The sequence below is a fragment of a genome, unplaced genomic scaffold, assembly GCF_019419815.1.
Source record: "Pyrus x bretschneideri cultivar Hongxiangsu unplaced genomic scaffold, Pyrus_bretschneideri_v1 Contig8, whole genome shotgun sequence".
Lineage (NCBI taxonomy): Eukaryota > Viridiplantae > Streptophyta > Magnoliopsida > Rosales > Rosaceae > Pyrus > Pyrus x bretschneideri.
In genome coordinates this window covers 4,400,329-4,425,328 of record NW_025999820.1, presented here as the reverse complement: position 1 = coordinate 4,425,328, position 25,000 = coordinate 4,400,329, and the positions used below count along the sequence as shown (strand labels likewise).

The window sequence follows — 25,000 nt, the reverse complement described above, 5'->3', positions numbered from 1 at the left end:
TACAGATTCTTTCCTCTTCCCTCGTCCGCAACTTCATCGTATCTTCAGTTCAACGCCGTCAATTCACGCTCCACCCCTGACAGACCATGCGCACCAAAAATTCCGATCAAAATGTTTATGTCAAAACCGTCAAGAAATTCCCACAAAAAATTCCGTCAAGATTAGTCATGCCTCAACCCTTTTCGTCATTTGACGCTGTCAAGAAACTCCGATTGAAAATTCAAAGTTCTTGTTGAAGCTCTGCCTTAAGAGCTTCACAAATCTGTCCAATTTGGGTTGGGTAAATCTGTCTACAGGAGGGGGTGAAGAATCACTGCGCATATTAAAATTGAGGACGTTGATCAGCTAACAAATTGTCAAATTTTCATCTAGGTTAACAAAATTGCCCAGAAGAAAATGGTCATTTTTGAAAGAGAAAGAGAGAGAAACGGAGGTGATGTAAGGGTTTATTTTGTTTTTTAGTTTTAATAATTTTTTTAAAAAAGTAAAAGTGTGAATTAAAAAAATGGTTAATTACACCAACACCCTCTCAGATTTATCGTATTCTCACAAAATCCCTTTACGTTCGAAACATAACACTAATATCCCCTAAGGTTCTAGTTTACTTTCACTTAACCCCTTTAGGGTTGACATCACCTTAAAATATTTTCTTAAAGACAAAGTTGCCCTCATTTTTAATTACTTTAAAAAATAAAAAATAAAACATTTTTAAAAATCAATACAAGGTTTAGGGCCTCCCCTTCGCATTCACCACATCATAATGGAAATTCTTAACATGTTTCACCTCCTCCCTAGCCGTCCTCACAAGAAGCCACTCATTTGTCTTGGTTTTTCAATCAATCAGCCTCTCCACAAGCTTGGTTTCACTCTTCGCCAGAAAAAATATGAAAATGGTCGAATTCCCAAGAATCTTCCTCACGAAATGCAAGTTGTCGTTGGAAACTTTGAAAGTTTTTATGCCAAATTCCGGAGAAGATCCGAGTACATGGTAGATAAAGAAAGATAACGATACTTCTTTAATTTTTTTTTTATTTTTTATTGTTTAATGTAAGATTTTAAATTGGATTTTTATTCTATTTATTTAAAAGATTTTTTGTTTTTTTTTAAAGTATAATTATAATGAGGGCAAATTTATCCTAAAAGGGTTGCGTGAAAGTAAATTAGAACCTCAAAGAGTGTTAGTGTTATGTTTCAAACATGAGAGGTTTTGTGAAAACACAACGAACCTGAGAGGGTGTTAATGTAATTAACCCATTAAAAAATGGTAAAAAGGTTTTTGGGTATTTAGTCCAAGACTAGTCTAGCATTGCAGCTTGTCTAGTTCGAGTTAGTTTGTCGTAACAAATGAGACCTAACAAAGATTAATTATTAGTTGATCAACACTTAACCTACTACAAGGACTAATAATCCCAAAAACAGATGGATTCATACTGAAAAAAATTGGATGGATGAACCAACTACAAAGACTTGAGAATAAAATAAATCATACATACATCTCTCTCTCTCTCTCTACAAATTAAGGGTACAAAACATGTCATTAGAGGGCATAATAATATGATGATGAAGCAGAAGATGGGAATTTCTCAAGGACTTGTAGAGCTTCTTTCATTGGTGGTCTCTTTTGTGGGACAGGTGACGCACAATTGTACCCCAACTTGAAGCAGGACAACAGGGCCTCCTCTTTGCCCTCCAATTCACCTCTGATTGCCATATCTGCCATCCGGAAAGCCCTGCCGCTATCATCCACTCCAACAAGCCCAAGACCCTGCACTGCCTCATCCACAACCACAACTTTCCCGGTTAGTAGCTCAAGCAATATCACCCCAAATGAGTACACATCCCACTTTGGATTCGGCTTCAGGCTCCGAAGCGATTCAGGGCAATGATAAGGCGATGTACCCATAGAGCTAGGGCTCGGACTTGGGCCTGGACTAGGCCCAAGTGCAAAATCCTGAAAGCTATCCCGTGAAGCCGTTGATCTCTTGCTTCCGAAATTTCTTATCGAGCTTCCAATTTTGTAACTTGTGTCGCCGGACAAAAGTCTCTCAAGTCCAAAATCACCAATCCGGGGCTCCATGTCTGTGTCCAAGAGAATGTTAGTCGGCTTGAGGTTTCCGTGGACGTGCTTCTTTTCGTGGAGGTACGCAAGCCCACGGGCAACCCCTTTCGCTATATTGAGCCTCGCTTCCCACGGTAAATGACAAGGCGACGAACCCACCTTCCCTGAAATTTTTAGGGCACATAATTAGTATCAAATTTCAATCATGATACATAGTACCAAATTTGGAAAAAAAAAACATATCTCATTCACAAAGTCATTTATTAGACAACGAGGGTGACTCTTTAAAAAATGAGACTCAACATGATTTTCTCTCACCTCATGTTTGTGGCATAATGTTTTATAATGTTAACACGAAAAATAACATTTAACTGTACTAAACAAGCAAAAACCATTGGCTGATATTATCATGTGAGTTAAATTACTGTGCGGAAGCGTCAATATCGGAAGACTTCTGGGGTAAGTGATGGTAACAAAAGGAGAGATACCACTACAGACGGTTGACTTGAATGCATTAAAAAATAAATGTTAAGTTATACCTACTTCACCGTTGGAGGAGAAATTTTTTTAGTGTGATTGTCACACTGTAGCGGTTGGTTTTCAGTGCACGTTAGCGAAACCCGATACTATTTCACTAACATGCACATGCACAAAACTCAGAGGAAAAACAGAGGGAAACAGAGAGAACTCACTGTAACGTGCGTTTGCGAGGCTGCCATTTGGAACGAAATCATAGATGATGAGCTTCTCGTCGACTCCCCAATAGAACCCACGAATTCGAACCAGGTTCGGGTGGACCAGTTTGGCCACAAGCTTGATTTGGTTCTCGAAATCCTTGAACCGGTCCACACTCTGCTCCCCGATCCTCCGAACCGCCAAAGAGCTTCCGTCTTCGAGCACCGCCTTGTACATTATGCTCGAACCGGTGGCGCCCAGAATGTACGCCGAGGCTTTGAGCAGCGTCTCGAGTTCTAGCTCCTTTGCGCCGTCGACGGTCACCAAGGTCCCGCCTTTGCTCTGTTCCTGCTCTTGCTGCCGTTTGCTTTCGTTACCCTTTTGCGGATTCTGCTCTGTCTGATGTTCTTCGGAATCGGAGGCTGTCGTGTCGGAGCTGTCTTCGTCTTCGCCTCTCTTTCTCAGGCACGACCATCTGGTGAACCCCTTCGATTCCGACGAGGAAGAAGACCAGTCATTGACTACCGGCGTTGAATTTGTATTAGCTTCTTTCTTGAGCTTTGCTGTGATCTCGGCCTTGGTGCTCTTCTTCTTCTTCAATCTGTATATGTACAGGAAAACGAGAGCGAGGATTCCGATTCCGGCTATGTCGCCGGCGACTATTCCGACAATGGCGGCTGGTCTGAGCCCGGTCTGGCTTTGTTGCGAATGCCCATTTTTCGATCTCCCCGAACTGGTCTCTGGGTTCCTGGGAATTGCAGCAAATGCCGGAGGAGATTTCGGAGACAAAGCATTGGGTGAAGAGGAAGGAGAAGAAGGAATCGGACATGGGTTCTTGGTCGGTGGGCCACACAGATCAGGATTGCCGGTAAAAGACCCAGTTTCTTGGTTCAAGAACACCTGAGTTTCCGGGACTTCGCCGGTAAGATTGTTGAAAGATAGGTCGGTTTTGGCGTTACCTGGAATTTTCTCGGAAAATTCAGGCGGGATTTTCCCGGAAAGTCCGTTGTGGGAGACGTTGAAGTAACTCAGACTGTTGCCGCCAAAATCAGACGGCAGAGAGCCGTTGATCAGATTCGAAGACAGATCCAAAACCTGAACGGATTCGAACCCGCTCGGAAGACCGCCTGAGAAGTAATTATCCTTCAAAGAAATGATCGTTAGAGAGTGCAGAGAAGACAGATTGGTGGGTAATTTTCCCGCCAAGGCATTGTCGGAGAGGTTGAGACTCTGGAGGTTGGTCAGCTGAGACACCATGTCCGGCAGCTCCCCGGAGATCAAATTGTACGACAAATCAAGAACCCGAAGCTCCGTGGCGTTGAAGAGCGACTGTGGGAGCGAACCGTTGAGGGAATTGTTGGAAAGATCAAGACTTTGAAGGTGTTCGATCATGCCAAGGTTGGCAGGGATCGAACCCAGAAGCTGAGAGTTGGGAAGATTCAAGCTTACCACTCGTTGGTAGTTTTCCGACGAGTTCCTCGGCTGCGGGGCGCAAACGACGCCTCTCCATGAACATGGCGTCTCGTCGTACGAATTCCAGGTGGCAAGAACGGACTGAGGGTCACGGAGGATAGAGAACTTGAAAGAAAGTAACAGAAGTCCATCTGTGTCGAGACCAAAAGATTGGACGGAGAGGAGAAGAAGAAAGCATGTAAAAAAATGGAGGCTTTGGGAGCTCATGATGTTTTTGCACTGGAATCCCACATTTCTCTGTCTAGAAAAACACAACAGATTGAAGTCTAGAGAGAGAGAGAGACAGAGAGAGGAGTGAGATTTATGGGAAAAGTGAGGCCGGTGAGAGGGAGGAATTGTTAAATATTATGGGGAAGAGTAGGTGTCGTGGGATGAACAGCTCACAAGATTGGCACCTATGGTACTGTTTGGTACGTAGGACGAGACGGAACAGAGTTGAACAAGACGTTTCGTCTCATGTTTGGTGCGCCTAAAACGGGTGAAACGAGCTGTTCCACAGGATGAGTTTTAGGTGAATTTTCGTTCCACCTCACTCTTCTGGAACGACTCGTTCCACATCTGTGAAACATAAAATTATAACATTTTCGTCTCCTTCTTCTTCCTCCTTATTTCCATCCGAGGGCATCTTTGCTCCCGCTCCGTTCCGTTCCATTTTGTCCCGTCCCGTCCCATTCCGTTCCATCCCTTCTCGTCTTCATACCAAACGATACTATGTTTTTCGCAACAGCTGATGATCTGCAAATATATAAAATTTAGGGAAAACTAATAAAAAGGATTTGAAAATTTTAAGTTTTAATGATAAGGACAAAATAAAGGATAAAGTGAATAATATCAAGGTTAATTTTTAATGTAAAAATATAATTTTTTGTTAAAATAAATAGTACCACGAGCTTTTAATTAAAATTCTCTAAAATTTAAGCACTTTTCTGAAGTTGATTAAATGCCTTCACATATTACCTCATCTCTCTGCCATGCTCAATATTTAAGAAATAAATAAATAAAAGAAAATCTTAGATAAAAAAAAAAAAGAAACAAAATTATGGAGGTGAAGTGAATAGGATCTTTTGCTACATGACACATAGGTGGAGTTTGGCAGTTGCAGAAGCTTTTCTCCTTTTAGATTGACTTTACAGAACCATTTGTTCTTATTTTAATTAGGTTTTTGGATTATTATCCAGAGGTTGAATGTTTGCCTTCTCATTTTTATATTTTCTTCATGTCTTTTTATTTATGTGATCATGATTAAGCCACGTTAACCTTTTATATTTCTATTACTTTTTGTTTTATTATTTCTATAAAAAACTAATATAAAAGATTGACGTGGCTTAATCGTGACCACACATCACAAGAATGCATGAAAAAGGTACGAAAATAAGAGGGCAGACAATTCACTTCCTTATTATACTGCTGCTACCAGTAAAATAGGCTAGTGACCTAAACAGTGGGGTTCCCATGATTTTCAAATAATAGAGTCACAATATCAATCAAAAAAGTTTTATTGAGTTATTTCATTTAGCACCTAGTATGCACATGCCAAATATTGTCAACATATGCTGACAATTACTATTATTTGTAAAGGTTTGGCGAGGGTGGATGCAGAATAATGTGGAGTAATGTTAAAGGCTGCCAAGGGTTTGGTCCAATTTGATTTGTTCAACTAAAGAATTTTATACAAGAATAGAGAAAGGAAGACAAATATGATAGAAGAAAGTAGGAGGAGGAAGTTGTAATTTAGTTTGCCTTAGCTATTTATAGGAGTTGGATATAAGATACAAACAAATATACATGAGGTTTTTTAAGTTGTTGGGATCAAGGATAACTAATAACCCCATGCTGGCTCACCGCTGGACCTAAATCTCCCAAATGATAGGTGTCAATATGGCACATAAATTTTTACACTTCTCACTCTACATTCTATCTTGCATTGAGCCGGACTGCAAGATATAAGGTAGGGATTTTGGGTAACGATTCTCACACGTACTAACATAAAAACTTGATTTTTTAAGCTAAATTCAAATAAACTATGAAATTTATTTTGAGTAACGATGATCTCATACGTACTGAGATGAAAACTCCATGTATTGTGTCCTACTCTGAAATATAATGTACGAAATTTATTGTGAGTAACGATTCTCAATTTCTCATACTTACTAATATGAAACCACGACGCATCTAAAATATAAAGCACACAATTCATTTCGAGTAACAATTCTCATTCAATCGTAATAATGTAAAAAGTCGACATGTTGAGTTGAACTCTGAGATATAATATAAGAAATTCATTGTGCGTAACGATTCATACATACTAATGTGAAAACTTGACGTATAAAGTTGAACTATAAAATATAATGTACGAAATTCACTGTAAATAACAATTCTCATACTTACTAGTATAATACCTCAAAGTATTGAGTCGGACTCTGAAATACAGGCACTAAATTCACTATGAACATTGATTCAAATATCCACCGAGATCCCTTCACAAACATCATTAATTATTGGTTTTGAGAAGTTCTGGTACAATTTTGACTGGTAGCCAAGTATATACGGATGGAGGGTACCAGGGTGAAAAGGTTTTACTTTCTCACAATTCAACATTATCAAGGGTAGTAAACCATCCACATTTATTAACGTAGTTACAACTTACAATAATATAGGTTATTCTGGGGGAGAGATTCAGTTGTTTAACTCGGAGAATATCTCGCCTTATAGCTACAACTCTCATCACCTGATAAATTTTTTTTTCCAGTTATAAATAATAATTTTTCTAATGATACTCAAGCGTCGAGGCTCTATGAGGAGAGCGAATTGCAATAGAAGGGTTTTCCGTCAAGCGGCATTCTGAGTTCAATATGCAAAGTCACGTGAAGAGAAACTTACACATAACACTGTTGTTAGATCCCACATCATCCAGGATAAAGGATCATCTATGCCTTATATGTACATGCCCTCCTCCATATAGCACGATGCCTTTTGGGAGCTCACTAGCTTCGGATTCCATCGGAACTCCAAAGTTAAGCGAGTTCGCACGAGAATAATCCCAGGATGGGTGACATACTGGGAAGTTCTCATGTGAGTTCCCAAAAACAAAACATTGAGGGCGTGGTCGGGGCCCAAAGCGGACAATATCATGCTATGACAGAGTCGATCCCAGGATGTGGTGGAGCCTAGCTCGGGATGTGACAATTTGGTATCAGAGCCAATTCCTAGCCATAAGTGTGCCGACGAGGACGTCGAACCCCTAGGGGGGGTGGATTGTTAGATCTCACATCACCCAAGGGAGAGGATCCTCTATGTCTTATATGTACATGCTCACTTCTATATAGCACGAGGGCCTTTTGGGAGCTCAATGGCTTTGGGTTCCATCGGAACTCCGAAGTTAAGCGAGTTCGCGCGAGAGCAATCCCAAGATGGATGACCTTCTGAGAAGTTCTCGTGTGAGTTCCCAAAAACAAAACCGTAAGGGCGTGGTCGGGGACCCAAAACGGACAATATTGTGTTACAACAGAATCGAGTCCGGATCAGGATGTGACAACTGTATTATTAGTTCAAAACACCACAATAACAGTAAATTCATTTCAGATAATTGAGCTATTCGAGGCACAAACTTTAAACGAACAATTGATGACAATAATGCAAAAGAAGTCTTTGCTATCATTTCTAGTAGCTCCAAGTTGTCCACATTTTAATGATGAACAGGCTCAGCCGGACCACCACATCTCTTTGTGGGACTACTTTTCTGAAATACCAAACCAAGGCTGTAAACTTGGCATGGAATTTATAACTATATTGGCACCAAGCTATACTTGGGTTTGCGTTTTAGTCCTCCACTGCACTAAGGAAGCTACTTTAATCGAGTATTAATCCAAAAGCTAACTAATCTTTACCACGCAGATGCATTAAGTAATCTCAGCCATCTCCATCTAATTTTTTTTAGAATTAACTTGGCTCCTCATTTGAGGTGAAATTCCTTCTTAAAATATTCGTAGTTGTTTCATAGAACTTCATACTTATGATTAGAACAGTTCATAATATAAATTAGATGTAAAGTTCATCTCTACAAAATATAGATAAAATATGAGATAATTTGGTTTTCGAAATGTATATACAAATAGATGGTAGGAATTGATAAAATTTTTATAAACCCTTTATCTATTTATTACAATTGATTAATTAAATCATATTAGTTCTAATTAATTTTTTAATGAAATTATCTTTAAAAAGTAATTTAAAATATAAACGATTATAATTAATTATAAGAAAAAAAATTCTATAAATCAGCTAAAAAAAGTTTTGAGGAAAGTTCCTCCACACCGTGGAGGAGCCAAGCATTATTAATTTTTTATTACCTGTTTTCTTCTTTCTAAAATTGCTAAGTGCGAGGACAGCTTCATTCACTGACTACTTTGGCTTTTTATGGAAAAAATTATTCAACAAATTAGAGTAGGTGATCCGTATCATATTTAATTAATTAATCCCAGATGCAAAAGTCTAAAGTGCCTGCTTTCAGATTAGGGTTATATATATGGTCCCATTTTCTTACATATCTCTGTTGTATTAAGAAAAGCTCATTTTGCTCCTTAAACTTTAAGATCCATATCTCTTTATATATACAAAGAATAAAAAGAATTTTAACGAAAAACTTCTGATACTGTTTACTTTAACGAAAAATCATTTTTTTATCTTAAAAATTAAATTCTGGTACTATTCACTTTACCTTTTATTTTGTCATTATCGTTAAAACTCAAAATTTTTAAACTCTTTTCATTAGTTTTTCGAAATAAAATGTATCGAAAAGCCCCAAAGCATTGAGCTTCTTTATGTTAAAATGCAAGCAACTTATACTACAGTAGAAAAACTGTTGAAGGTGGAGATCTGGTCATGCATGTTTAGAAAGCTACCAAACAAGTACCCTTTCAAAAGGACAATCTGGATCCAACCATGATCATAATAATACACTGATACAGACAATAAATGCTAAAACTTCGTACAATTAAGCGTCTTTCAAAAAAAAAAAAAAAAAAATTGCATGCAGCCAAGTGAAGAGAAAATTATTCTTACAAAGCTCAATACGTAACAATAATTGTCATCGCTCGAGCACAGAGAACTATTTATCCTTCTCAAACCCTTTTGAAGACAAATGTTGCATCACTTAAATAAAATGAAATGTTTCATTGATCAAGACAGTTAGTTATAAATATTCTTCTCAAACGGAATTTCATTAGTATTCACTCTTGTTGAATGGACTCTTTTACATTTATACTCTATACATATGTATAAATAGAAAATCTTTAAGGGAAAGGATTCTCATTTTTTTATAAAAATGGGGATTAGTTGTGAGGTCGACGCTACATCGAACTTTAACAATCTGAACTGTCTATTTTTCAAGTTGCACCTCATAGATCATCATTGTAAAATATTAGCTAAATCAGAAATGTTTAAGACATCTAATTGGGTTCAAAGAAATTAATGAATACTTTGTTATATAAGAAACAATGAAATTTTTATCTTGATAATTAAATAGGCAGGTTTCGGATTGAATTGAATTTTTGTAAGGATGATCTATAAAATGAGACTTACAAAATAGATAGTTCGGATCATTGAAATTCAATGTGGAGTGAGCTCCACACCTAATCCCCATTTTCGAAAAAAAAATGGGAATCCCCTTTCATAAAGTGTCCGTGTATAAATAAAGGCAGGACTGTTATTCAAAGGGATCCTCATTTTTGGGTAAAAATGAAGACTAGTTGTGGGTCCACTTCACATCGAGCTTCAATGACCTGAACGGTCTATTTTTTAAGTTGCACTTTATAGATAATGCTTGCAAAATATTAGCCAAATCAAAAATGTTTGAAGCATCTAATTGAGTTAAAAAAAAATGACAAACACTATGTTCTAAAAACACCAAAATTTCATCATGACAATCAAATGAGTAAATAGTTTTGGATTGAATTAATTTTTTGCAACAATGATCTATGAATGAAGACTTAACAAATAGACAATTCAGATCATTTAAATTCAAAAAATATTAGGCTCCACAATTAGTTCTCTTTTTTACAAAAAAATAAGGATCACTTTAGATAAAGACTACAAATAAAAGTTACTTGTCAATATCAAAGGTTGTTAAGAGCGTTAAGCAATCATAATGCCACAAAACTCTGCAAGACAAAGAGAGATAATCATAATTATAGGAGCGTCCATAAAAGGCATTTTGGTGCTCAAGTCAATAAAGAGTGTTTTTGATGGTATCAATTGAGTTCAGTTGGTATTAGAGCTAGCCTTCATCAAGTGGACTAGAGCCCATCAATCACCTGGTACATTTTTTCTCATCACTTTATTTATCATCATTAGATAAATTTAAATTTTGAGATTTGTGTCTATTATCTATACAGATCTCGAAATTTAAACTTATCTAACGATAATAAATAGGATGATGAGCAAAATCATTTGAGCGTGGTAGACAAAAAAATATTCCCTAAATAGTCCTTAATTAAAGTCTAATCTCAAACTTCAACTTTGCACAATAGTAGGTGGGTTTGAGATGCAAATCTCCCCAACACAATGTCTTCTCAGAAGCATGTGACATGTTTTTACAAAGTTCTTGTCATCTTTGTCGTTGGGGAAACATACTCATGCCACAAAGTAATTAATTTCTACCTATAAGGTAAAAAAATAAGTGAGTCCATGGACTCCGTAAAGTCCTATATTTGATGGCACAATTGTGCTTACAATTGTTATTATAATTAGTGAATAAACTCAAATATTCCTCTATCTCTAAAAAAATCTCAACCATATTTCAAGTAATTGTTATTATAATTAGTGAATAACTAAGCAAGAGAACCTCAAAGAGTCATTCTTTAGCCGCCAACCCCTATATTTGTTCTGAAATCGGTGGCAATCCCTCCACTTCCTTACCTTCTCAGTCTATTCTCTCTTGTGGTTTGCACCATGCTTGTCATGTGTTGGGGTCAAATTCAGGTACTTTTACTTATTTTTCTATGGTCTTTACTTTCATCTTCTTGTGGGTCAGCAAGACATCAATCGATATTTTGGCTTGATGTGTTGATGTTTCTCTTCACAGTTGACATTTGTTGTCTCATGTTTAGGTGATTTTAGGCAGGCCTACCTATTCTAGGTAAAGTTGTATGGTTATGGTCATTCATGCTTAGTTTTGGTACGTGACGCTGCATGGTAGCAAGGTGTTCTTGATCTAGGATTACTTTGTTGTTGGTCTTATAATGATTCCATAAATTCAATTGAGTTGTCTGTGTAATGTATTCTTGTTTTAGATGAGTTTGGGTTTTCACTACAGGTGAGTTTGAGTCCTCAAGTGTGCTCTCATTCTAGATCTATCGTGTTATGTCATTTTGTGGCTTATTAGAAGAAAAAGGCCTTGCCATTTTGAAGTCGGTGAGCAAAATTAATCTTCCCACCAATGGAGTAATTTCTACCTTACCTATAAGGTAAAGAAAAACATAAATTAGACCTTGGATCCCATATATATAAAGCTGAATTTATTATACTTAAAGCGAACGCAGCAGCAGTTTACTTTTCCTGCCCCAATGAACGGAACATGTTTGTCCCTTCTCTTCATGCACGCAATTGTGACACCTTATATATATAGGGATGTGCTATCCCTACACCTCTTTTTACTTCTTACACACTCTTTAAATTATGTCCGTTGATCTTCTTCAATTCATTCGATCTGACGGTTGAAAACTAAAAAGGTGTGAGAGAAGTAAAAAATGGTGTGTGGATATCACACTCCTATATATATAAAATGCTTGTTTTTATAATTTAACCCAGAAAGAGCAAAGGTTTGTGGGTTTTTAACCTTGTACGTGTAGTCGGTGGGTAAAAGCAAAACAAAGAAAAGTCCGAGTTTATACTTTCAAGACAACGAAATGTTGGAAGTGGTTGAGTTCTTGGTCGTCTAGTACAACAACCACTGGAAAGACGACCTGATCAATTAGGGTTATGGAGTTGTACGTACGTTGAACACATGCATGCACTTGTAATAAACTAATAGGATGTTCGTTCGAAAGTCTTAATTAAACCGGGGTTTATAATAAAGAAGAGTATCCTATAATCATTTTCTCTGTCTAATTTCCTTGAGACTTAGCTCAAGTGTTTTATAATTATATATGTATATTTTTTTGTTTAATTAACAAGTCAACCTTGATCATTTTCCACCAAGCCTATTCACTCTTGCTCAAGAATTTAAATTACTTACATATTACCAGTGTCATTGCCCTAGTCTCTCAGCCTCTTTCTAAAAAGGAGTAATGTAATAAACTATATCACAAAATAAATAAAATTACAAAAGAAGAAATTGTGATATCACGAGAGAAAAATATAAGGGAGAATAGTGTAAATAGGTCATGGGAGACGATAGGTTGATAGAAAGAGGATGAACAATACAACAAACGATAGGTTGGTAGAAAGAGGATGAACAATATAACACACCGCTAGATGGAAGTTATATATATTTTAACTTTTAAATTGTTCTCAAACTTTGGGAAAAATTAAAGGTTAAATATTATTTGACATCACCTTCCATAGAGAGAGAACGATGCTTGTTCAATCGGATACCTCTGTTTCACCAAACAGGACATGCAAATTATCAAAAGAGTCAAAAATTTACTTTACCACTTGGTAAGAAAAGGAAAAGGTTCCTTGCCGGTCTTTTTTTTGGGATCCTATAGATTTTATGATCGCGATTATTTATTGTATATTGTCTGGTCAGTTTTCGTTAGGTATTATTTATATTTAATTTAGATTTAAAATTTTAAAATAATTTATAATCATACCATATATAATAGACAATCCCGATCACATAACCCTTAAAATCCTCAAGAAAATGATGCGGTGATGATCCTTTTCCATAAGAAAAATAGTTAAACTTCAGATGATGCATGTAGAAACTGATTGAGAGGGTCAGACAAATAAATCATAAGATTGGACAGCACAATAGTTCCATGACAATAATTAGCAGAGAGCTTTTGGAAATAGAGGCAGATTGTCTGTCCTCTTGTTTGGGTGCCATTTTCATCCTCTTTTATTTGTGTGGTCACGATTAAGTTACGTCAACATTTTATATTCCTATTGCTTTTTATCTTATTATCTCTATAAAAAAAATCAATATAAAATGTTGACGTGGCTTAACCGTGACCGTACAAAATAAGAGAGGATGGAAAAGACACCCAAATAGGAGGGCAGACAATCTGCCTCATTTGGAAACCATAGCCCATAAAGTATGGCGCTACGATACTCTCAGATGCTTGGTGGGGCAGCAATCACCGGATTTTCCTCTGTCTTGCGACTTTGCATAGCCTTTATAAGGATTAGGTCCTTTCCTAAGGTAAGGGCGAGGATCCTCCTGAGCAAGCCCATCGGGCAGTTCAAATTTTATTCAGCGGTTATAATTATTATAATTTTTAGAGGGACATCCTGTTTGTAGCCGTTTGATAAAATTTGAACGGCCCGATGGGCTTGCTCAAGAAGATCCTCACCCTTAGCTCAGGAGAGGATCTTGATCCCCTTTAAAACCCTGTCCTTAGTCATTACTTAAAAAGTAAATTTGACCAAACACCATTGAATTATGGGAGTTTTAATGAAACACTTCTAGTACTGTTCATTTTTAACGAAAATGATATTTTTACTCTAAAAAGTTACTCCTCGTGCTATTCACTTACAACACATTTTTGTCCTTTTGATTAAAACTCAAAGTTTTCAAGCTATTTTCATTAGTTTTCTTTTAAATTATTCTATTGACTGATGCTTTGCACATTATTAAATCATAAAACAGAATTGCTTTCGGGCAGCTAGAAAGCCCATTCAATAGATTGACCAAAAAAAAAAAAAAAAAAACCGAAATAGAAAAGCCTAATCCTTCAATCCAAAATCAACTCCGTGTTGAATTCGACCAAGGCATTGTAGCACAAAATTTCTAACCCGCAACAAAAAACCAACTATAATCAAATTTCATCATCAAAACCGCCGTACCGAATTAGAATTACCAGATTGAAATCACCTTCACACAACCCTGCAAGAAGAACCAAACAAAAATAATTGAGAAAGAGATGGGGCTAAAGGGGACATCTAAAACACCATTGCTTTGGGTTAAGCCGCAGCACGCTTGGCCTTGATATTTTGGGACATCGGTCAGGCGAGGGGTAGTGATAGGGGTGATTTAGTTCTGGCGGCCAAATTAGGTTTGCTGCTCGTAACTTTGAGCAAAGGTTGTTGGGGTGGGGGGAGGAGTGTGAGAAGAAGGAGCTTATGAAGGAGACGGAAGATGATGGGTGTTGGGGTTTGAAAAGGGAGGCATTAGGTTTGCCGAAGACAAAATACGATGATAAACACCGAAAAATTAACGAAGAACATCGGGATAATGGTGAAGCACGCCGAGAAAACAAGCCATCCATGAAGGGCATGGCCTGAGATTCTAGAAAAGAAAAGTAAATGGAAAATTCTAAATAGGAAAAGGAAAAAGAAAATTGCAAAAGAAGAAAGGGTTGCCAACCGACCCCACCTAAGGATGGACTTCTGGGCGAGATTGTTTTTTGGTTCTTTGCTCGAGAGAGAAAGAGAGGGATCGACGCTGCTAGGGTTTTTAAGTTTGTAAGTTGTAATGAAAAAAAGAAAAAAGGTTGCTCATATATATATGCCTTCTCCATTTTCTTTTCCATTCTACAACATTGTTTGGTAATCATTCATTTTTGGTGTAATTCCTCAAAGATTATTTACAAACAAAAAAACGAAATCACAAGTCGTTTATAGCCATTTATTCAAAATACAATGAAGGAAATTGAGGTGTTGTCATAAAATTAATAAACGATATGAGAAATAACTTAAGTCCTTACAACTACACGAAAAATATCTTAATTCTCTAAGCTAGGATTCACATTCTCAATGTACCTCCTCATATGTGAGATCATTTAAACCTAGCACATGAGCATCTAATGACGTGGTGACATGTGAGGTAACTTACTCTCAGCACTCTTATAAAGAAAATTTAGGTTTTACTATAAAACTAATTGATAATAAAAAAAGTAATCTAACTCGATATAAATACACGCATGATCTCTTAACGTGATATTCACTCTCTCAACATAGAATTACTTGAGTTAGTTTCAAAACATTGAGTTCGACTCAAAGAAAGCAGTTTCGATCATCAAACCAAATTACATGATAAGGATAAGATGCAAGCATGCACCTGGCAGTTTAACAACCAACCCAGTTGAATGTGAATCCAATCGAAATATTAATCTAAGCTGTAACAGCACGTGCTTTGTACCTTATGAGTTACGCATAGATTTTCGAATAAAGATTGAACATCAAAGCATCGGAGTGAATGAGGGAGGAAATGAAGTGGTCAAGCTTCGTTAATTGTAGTCGACCCCGTGAGCACAAAGTCACCACAACTCATCCCCCATGAGCAAACTCGGAACATCTCCACCTCTTAATTTAATTAATTGCTTTAATATTCTAAAAGCATTTTTAATACAGATGGAAGTGCGATATACTTATAACTCAACATCTTAAATTTCCATCTCTCCGTTAAAGATGCTCTAATTATAGCAGTGGACATGTTATTTAACTTGATAAATCAGCTTTGTGACTTTTGATGAAAAGCAACATGGTTTTGCTTGCTTCTTGTCTTAACCCATGTCTTGCATATTAGGGATTAACAAATTTGGTATATGGGGTTTTGGATTATGTCACGCAGTTAATGCAGCTTATGTCATTTGTTATTGGGAATCAAAATTCATATCTGTTAGGGAATAAGGTCATCCTCTGGGAGAGTCTGGTCATCTCATGTGAATTTTACCATCAGTTTTGTTTTTCATATAACTAATTAAATTCTCTTTGCGGTAAATATGTTTGGGAGTCAGATTGCATATATAAAGTATTGAATCTGTTAGTGTACTGTGTCAAGCTTGTCAACATGCAACGACTTCTTACGGTTTTTATTTCATTCCTTTCCCTCAAATTATTAAGCCAGAATATTGGCCTCGGTAATTATTGAACTTAAAAATTACTTACTCTGTTTGGTGCATAAATTGAGTAACTAATGAGTTAACTACGTTCTTCTAGTAAATGTGGACGTGCCAATTACTCACCACTGAGTTTGGTTGGAAACTAAATGAATGAGGTGGTGGTGTCAAACGCGCTGCTAACTTCTATATACATATGATTACAGGCAAGAAAGGAGCACGTATTGGCCTTAGGTCCTAGAAGATAAGGTTGCTGGTTTCTTCCAAGTTCAATAAAGTTTCGACTTTTAATATGCCAAACACTGAGTAGCCTAGTAACACCCCACTTTGCCGAGAGGCTAAGGAGATGACCTTTTGCAACGAGAGAATCAAGGACTCGTCCTTGAGAGAGACTTAGATAGGTAATCAATTGAATTCGAGGCAGTGTTGCTACTCCAAACAGAAGATGTCGTCGATTGTCAACGCAATGTTATTAATCCAAACTGAAGGTGCGTTGATAAAGTTAGGGAAGTTAGTGGTTTTGCAAAAGTACGAGAGAGGTTCACGAAGAGCGGAGTTTTGTCCAAAAATTCAGGTGGGACTTTTCCAAAAAGTCTGCTGTGGGAGATGTTGAATTAACTCAGACCGTTGGTGCCAAAATCATACGGCAGAAAGCCGTTGATTAGATTCGAAGACAGATCCAACATGTGAATGGATTCCTGCTCGGAAAACCGCCTGAGAAGTAATTATCCTTCAAATAAATTATCGTTAGAGAGTGTAGAGAAGACAGATTGGTGGGCAATTTTCCCGCCAAGGCATTGACAGAGAGGTTGAAACTCTGGAGGTTGGTTAGCTGCGACACCACGTTCAGCAGCTCCCCGGAGATCAAATTGTACGACAAATCAAGAACCCGAACTTTTGTTGCATTGAAGAGCGATTGTGGGAGCGACCGTTGAGGGAATTGTTGGAAAGATCGAGACTTTGAAGGTGTTCGATCATGCCAAGGTTGGCAGGGAACGAACCCAGAAGCTGAGAGTTGGGAAGATTCAAACTACCACCCGTGGGTAGTTTTTTGATGAGTTCGTCGGCTGCGAGGCGCAAACGACGCCTCTCCATGAGCTTGACATCTCGTCATCCGAATTCCAGGTGGCAAGAAAGTGTTAGAGTTGATGAAATTATGAGTGCATAGGATTATGACAAGTGTCTATGTATTATTGGTAGTGGTCTTAGTTAGTTAGTAGAAAGGTGTATAAATACCAAGATTTGTAATTATTCTATACAAGTTGAATAAAAAGAAATGGGTAAATTACACAAAACTGTCTCAACTATTGGGTCATTAACAGTTTCATACCTCGTATTTAAAAAGTTTCAATGTCATACCTCATCTACAAATTTGATACAATTTCATACCTTCCATCAGTTGTCTGTCAATTCCTTCATTAAATGCTAACATGGCATGAGGCGGGACCCATTTTTTATTAAAAAAAAATTAAATATTAAAAAATAAAAACAAAAAAACAAAAAAATCCAAACCCACACCCACACCTAGATCCCCTTCCCCACCCTTCTACCCCCTCCAAAAAAATCCCCATCCCCTTCCCATATTCCCTTTCGACTTGTCCCCTCTCCCCCCCACGCCCCCCAAAACCTTCCTTCCAAACCCAGAACCCCACCCCCACCTCCCCCACAACCTCTCTCTCTCTTTCTCCCTTTCCTCATAAATTTTCTCACACATTTTCTTCCCCAAAAACAAATCCCAAATCATGCAGCAAAGGGAGAAAAGGAAGAGTGCCGTGAAAGTGAGCCAGAAGCGGCGAGCACCGAACCCTGATGGTGCGGTCCAGAAGAACCGGATCCGAAGGCTGATGCCGGCTACCCCAGACTGCTCATGATAGCCTAGTCGAGCTCGACGATCTGGGCGTGCAATTGGAAGGAGGGGGATCGCGAGTGTGTGGGGGTGAAAGCTGGGTGGGGTGCGGCAACGACGACGAATGAGGGGCAAAATTTCTTCTTTTAGGAGAATCGGGATTTGAATTTGAAAATTGGGGGAATTTGTGGGTTTCTAAATTTTGAAAATTGGGGGGATTTGTGATTTGTTTTTGGTTTTGGGGATTTGGTGGGGTGGGGGGGGTGTTCTGGTTTTGGGTGAGCTGGGGTTTTGGGTTGAGGGAAGATGGGAGCAGGGAAGAAGAAGGTTGAGGTTTTATTTTTATTTTTTTAAAATATTTTTAATTAATTTTTTTAATATTCAATGAATTTTTTAATAAAAAATGGGTCACGCCTTAAGCCACGTCAGCATTTAACGGAGGAATTGACAGACAAGTAACGGAAGGTATGAAATTGTAACAAATTCATAAATGAGGTATGACATTGAAACTTTTTAAAGACGAGTTATGAAATTGTTAATAACCCAATAGTTGAGGTAGTTCTGTGTAATTTACCCAAAAGAAATCATTCAGTTTGTAACAACCTTTCCCTTTCTACTTTATCTCTCTTGAGGTTTTACATTGTTGTCATGGTATCCTCGCTGGAAGTGGCTCACACCTCTGGTTGATGATCCTTCGTGCTTCTGCTTCTTTTCTCTGCTAGTGATTGGTGTTTTGTGACGCCTCCGGTCATCTGTTTTTCATCTTCTCTGGTTACGTATTTGGTTTTTGCTTGTTGTTCGCTTTCGGTTGTCTGTGCCTTCTTGATTGGTTTTCTGTCGGTTGACTTGCTGGATTCGTGATCGCCTTCGTGCATCAAGTGTTGTTGATTCTTTTACCTTTTTTTGCTCATTGTATTTGCTTTGGGCATTAGCTCCGTTTTTCTGAGAATCTGTAACCCTAAGATTTGGAGGTTTCATGTTTCGTCTTCTCAAGATTGTTGATTTTTGCAATTACTGGTTTGTCGTTGTTGTTGCTAGTGGATTTAATTGTGGTTGTGTGTCGTCCTTGAGTATTACAATTGTCTCAAGATTGTTGAAGCTTTACATTCACCTTACTGAGAGCTATGGTGACTTTTGTGCAATTAGCTTGTACACAATCACCTATTTTGTCTTTAATTCCGAGTGTTGGGAATATTGTCACGATGAAACTTGATGATTCCAACTATGTTACCTAGAATTTTCAAATGAAACTACTATTGGAAGGAAATGGAATTGCTGGTTTGGTAAATGGTTTTATCCCCTGTCTTGATAAGTTTGTTGATCTTGATTCTAAGAAAGAAACTATTGATAATTGATAACAATCACCATGTCTTTGATGCATACAAAGTATGGAAAATTCATGACAAAGCTTTAATGACTTTGATTTCTGCTACATTGTCCCCTTCTACTTTGTCATGTATTATTGGTTGTCGGAGTTCCAAAGAGATGTGGATGAATCTTCAAGAACGTTTTTCCAGTGTCACTAGAACTAGTATTGCTCAACTGAAGATTGACTTGCAAAATATCAAGAAAGAATCTGAATCTATTGATGTATATCTTCAAAAGATCAAGGAGTCTAGAGATCAACTAGCTATTGCTGGTGTAAACATTTCTGATGAGGACATTGTCATTGTGGCACTGAGAGGTCTACCAAGTGAGTATAATACTATCAAGGCAGTCATTCGTGGAAGGGAGAACCTTGTTTCACTAAAAGAATTGAGATCCCAATTGAAGGCAAAGGAAATAACTCTGGATGAAGCTGCTAAACATATTCCTTTAATGTCTGTTATGTATACTTAAGCCTCTGGATCTAGTTCTGATCATGAGGGTTCATCAGGGACAAAGTTTGTATCACAAATGAATCAAGGTTTTACTGGCACTCCTATTTCCTCACTGCCGTTTATGCCATTGTCACCTATGTCTCTTCAAGGTTTTCAGCAAGTGCCTCAAGGATTTCAACAATTACCTATGCCATATATGACTAATGTTCCCATGACGTTTGTCACTCAACATAGTTTTGGCTCATACAACAACTTTCAGGGCAGTAATTACAAAGGCAAAGACAAAGGAAAAAGGGAAGAAATTTTATGGTAACAACTCTGGAGGACAGTATAACGGTCCTGGAGGTTATGCTAAGCCTTAGTTTTATGATGTATCCAATTTCTTTCAGCAAAATGGCACACAACAGTCTATGTCCCAGGTTTATAATCCGAATCAAATCTGTCAATTTTGTGATTTCAAAGGTCATTCTACCTTGAACTGCTTTCAACATGGGTATTAGATATGTCACAGAGTTGGTCACGTTGCTGCAACATTTTTTGATCGGAACAGGCCCTCTCTATGATTAACAAGGCATTTTTCTCAAGGTGTTTCTTCACCTATGTATGCTTCAATAAATAATGGGCAATATGGTCAAGCTTTTGTGTGGAATCCATTTTGTCCTCCACAGAACATGATTTCATAGTCTTATAGTTCACAGTTTCAATCTTCTGCCATGCCTCAGATGTATCCCTCTGCTATGTCTTAGTCCAATACTTCACTTATTATGCAGGCATGTACTGGTACATCATCATCAGTTCCTTAACAGGATTCCTGGCTTCTTGACTCTAGAACAACCAACCATATGACCTCAGATTTATCAAAGTTGCACATGGCAACACCTTATCCATGCAATGGCACTGTGACAAGTGCTAGTGGTGAAGGTCTAGCTATCAAACATATTGGTTTATCTTCTCTTCCCACTATGTCACATAATTTCAAGTTGAACTCTATGTTGCATGTTCCAAAATTGTCTCAGCATTTATTATCCATGAATCAGTTGTGCAAAGATAATAAGTGTCGATGTATAGTTGATGATGTTTCTCTTTGTATACAGGACAAGGTCACCGAGAGAATGCTACTCCAAGGGCTGAGTAATAACGTTGTCTATCCACTTCCTATATTTAAACCACAAAGGTCTACTTCTTATGTTTCTACTCTAATTGCAAAAAGTCTCTTCTATGGCATTGTCGATTAGGCCATCCTGCACACTCTATAGTCACTGCAGCGCTTAGTAAATCTCGTATACATTTTTCTTGTAATTCTCAATCTCATAATTGTAAACCTTGCTTGCAAGGCAAGTTTACCAAACTACATTTTCTTGTAATTGCTTCAAAGTCTATTACTCCATTTGAAGTAATTCACACTGATGTGTGGGGTCCCTCACCTAGTATGTCTATATAAGGTTACAAGTATTATGTTTCCTTCATTAATGAATGTACAAGATATACATGGATTTTTCCATTGAATAATAAAGCTGCAATGTCCTATGTGTTTGTTACCTTTTTAGCATTTGTTTCCAATCATTTTGCTGCTTATGTGAAAATTTTACAAAGCAATGGGGGTGGGGAGTATATTAGTACTTAGTTTCAAAGTTTTCTTCTTACCAAAGGCATTGTTCATAAAAAATCATGTCCTTATACCCCAAAACAAAATAGGTTGGCTGAGACAAAAAATCAACATACTGTAGAGACAACTATTACACATTTACAACAAGCTTCCTTACCTTCAAAATTCTAGTTTCATGCATGTGCTGCTGCTTCATTTCTCATAAACAGAATGCCTACACTTATCCTCCATATGAAGTCTCTCTTTGAACTACTGATCATTTGAGAATTTTTGGGTGCTTGTGTTATCTTTTGTTGCATGAAATGTAGGTGGGGTTTGGGAGTTGCCGAAGTTTTTCCCCTTTTAGATTGACTTTGCAAAACCATTTGTATTTATTTTAAGGGTTTTTGGATTATTATATTGCTGCTGCCAGTTTAACGCTCGAGTAAAATAAGCTAGAGACCTAAATCTCCCAAATGACAGGTGTCCAATGACACTAATCCTTAGGCAAAGGGTCGAGAAACTCAACGCCAAGATTCTTGAACAACTTGGAGGCGAGCCTTTTTTTGCATTATTACGGACACAAAAATAATGAGAAAAATCGGTGTCATGCCCCAATCCCGACATACGTCCAGAATTGACACGTGACGTCACCAAAAAATCCGTATCTATCGTACCCCGCCTCTGGGATATAGGCAAAGCACAACCCAATAATCGAATCGCATAGTAATTTTTCGTATGCTTTATGGCTGCATCTAACCTACCCGTTAGACTGCCTACGTACCCTAAACAGGGATCAAGCCATTCGTAGTTCGTCATGCACAATAATTGACATATATCACAGTCCGATTAAGTCCAAAGGCATAACATTTCTCAATCAATCAATAGAACTTGACAAGCATGAAATTACTAGACTCAGGGTTACATAACAAACCCACCTGAAAATCATGGTTTCCCCTTCATCAATATATAGGTCATTATGTCGCAACATGATATCGCAATTCACAACATATATCATTTCAAAGAACCAACGATGTACAATACCATTCTCTAGCCACATTTATCAACAAGTCTAATCATAACAATAACAATGATATCCAACATAACAATCCCACATGACGATTTACATTTCCACTTCATCCATCGCATGAATCATCACGTTTCCCACATAAAATCACATTTCATAACGTGTAACATATTTAAGAATTAACAAAGTACATATTATTCTCTAGAAATATTAATCAACTAAAATACTTATAATAACCACACTCATATCCAACGTCATTCCATAATCACATCAATCAATAATGCCAACCATCACATCATCAATAAGACATACAACACGTCAGAATGCAAGGCTAGAGTGACACAATTCGGCTGAAGACTACATCTTTGGAAAAGGGGATTTTGGACCACCTAACGGATCAAGGCACCAAAGGGAATTCCGGACCATCACTCAACGGAATCGCAGAGTAGAAAGGATTATGGACTATCACTCAATGGAATCCAAGCAGAACTTAGTTCCAGACCACTCAACCGAATTGAACGGAAGTCCAAGAAGCATAACAACGGCTCGAAGGAACAAGACATGATTCAAGTTACTCAATTCATGAAAACTCAACGAAACGAAGCAATATCGAGCACAAATCCACATCACAATGGGTTATCGGTCAATTACTAGACCTCACATCTCCCAAGCAATTCAATATGCATTTCAATCACATGTCACAACCATTTCCAATACACAAGTCAAATCACATTTCACTTCATCATACCAATCATTAAGCTTCCAACATTATATCTTAATACATAGCTTGTAACATATCAAGGAATCACGAAGCACAATATTAATATTTAATTACGTTAATCAATCAGTGAGATAACATATCATTTCATGAATTTAATTAAAGAACTCTACATAATTCCCTACTTGGGTTATGAATAATAACATGGTAATTCTAATTTATTTTCACAATATCTATTGTGGGTAATTCCCATCTACTCGAATTTAGGATTCTAAGATCACCTTACGGAATGAATAAGAGCAAGGATTCCGGATCACTCAACGAAATCCAACAACATTGGGTTCTGGACCACTCAACGGAACCAAAATATCAAGCGGTTTCTCATAATCTACCCAGACTTGTCATATGTAAAGTCAATGCCAATATTATGGAATTGGTGCACTGGCAAATCAGGCACTCAGATAAGCTGAGAGGCTCGGGTGAGGGACAATAAAATAAGCATGTGATACAATAATAAAACCAGCCATCAATCACAATATATAAACCTTAAATATAAATCTTTCATAAGAAATCAATACCAAACTTTTGAAAACTCTGAAGGAGTCACCTAGACATCCAAAAGTTCATTTGAAACAACCATAACATCTCACACCCATATTCGCATACACACAATGAAAGTTGAATTAGGGTGACACAGTTCATCCAAAGCCTACACCTTTGCAACTATCTCAAACTAAACTCAACGAACTAAGGTGGATACAATCCCGGACCATCACTCAATGGGATCGCGGAGTAAGAGGGATTCCGGACCATCACTCAACGAAACCCAAACTAAGATACGATTCTGGACCATCACTCAACGGAATCCAAACCAGGATACGATTCCAGACCATCACTTAACGGAATCACGGAGTACATTGCATAACCACCAATCAATGAAACAACACATGAATCAAGTTACTCAAGTTATAAAGGCTCAACGAAACAAGAAATGAAATAATGAAACGAGCATTGACACATGTTTTGAAGCAACAAACCCCATGAAAATGGGTTAACGGTCCACCACTAGCCCTCACATTTCATCAAATCAAGCCAATCATACAAAACAAACCATATTTCCAATATGCACGTCAAATCCCACTTCATATAACTACATCATCGGCTAAATATAAAAATTAACAATTTATAGGAAACATGATTATAAAACCATTTCATATTCACATATATTAAAGTCACTCACATTTCATCATATCATACCATCTATGTAAATCAACCACCTTTCGAATATGCACATCAAATCACATATCACGATCATCATCAGTACACAAGCCAAATCATGTTTAATAAACATAGGTCTATGACTAAATATATATATATATATATATATATATAATCACAATTCAATAGAATCACATTATAAAACCAAGTCAAATTCACATATGAAACCAATATAAGAAATCAAGGTAATAAAAATATCACATATGTTCAAGTCACTCTCTAACCAATGTAGGCCCATTAGACTTGACTTAGGTCTCCCATAGTACTAATTTTATTATTTAGAACGTATCGAGACATGTTGACCACCATTCAACTCTCGGTCAACGATAGGGTCCACCACTCTACGTAATTCGATCTTGAAGATCCGCACATCGGATTTATGATCCATAACTTCCCAAAGTCCACATTATGCATCTAGAATAACATACTAAAATTTTTTTATGATCCCACGGTCGGATTGTCGTCAATCACACAAACAAGTGGCGGTCCAAATTGATCACCACACCAAACAATTGAATCT

At 37.4% G+C, this 25,000-nt stretch overlaps 1 protein-coding gene across 1 annotated transcript; it reads right to left on the bottom strand.

Annotated features, from left to right (window-relative positions):
* Positions 1–1,345: 1,345 nt before the first annotated feature.
* Positions 1,346–4,528, bottom strand: LOC103957217 (probable LRR receptor-like serine/threonine-protein kinase At4g37250). The gene is made up of 2 exons (XM_009369342.3): positions 2,752–4,528; positions 1,346–2,223 (listed from the first exon to the last, which is right to left on the bottom strand). Exons 1-2 carry the CDS (start codon positions 4,412–4,414, stop codon positions 1,538–1,540), a joined length of 2,349 nt encoding a protein of 782 aa, XP_009367617.2. The 5' UTR covers positions 4,415–4,528; the 3' UTR covers positions 1,346–1,537.
* Between the last annotated feature and the right edge of the window lie 20,472 nt (positions 4,529–25,000).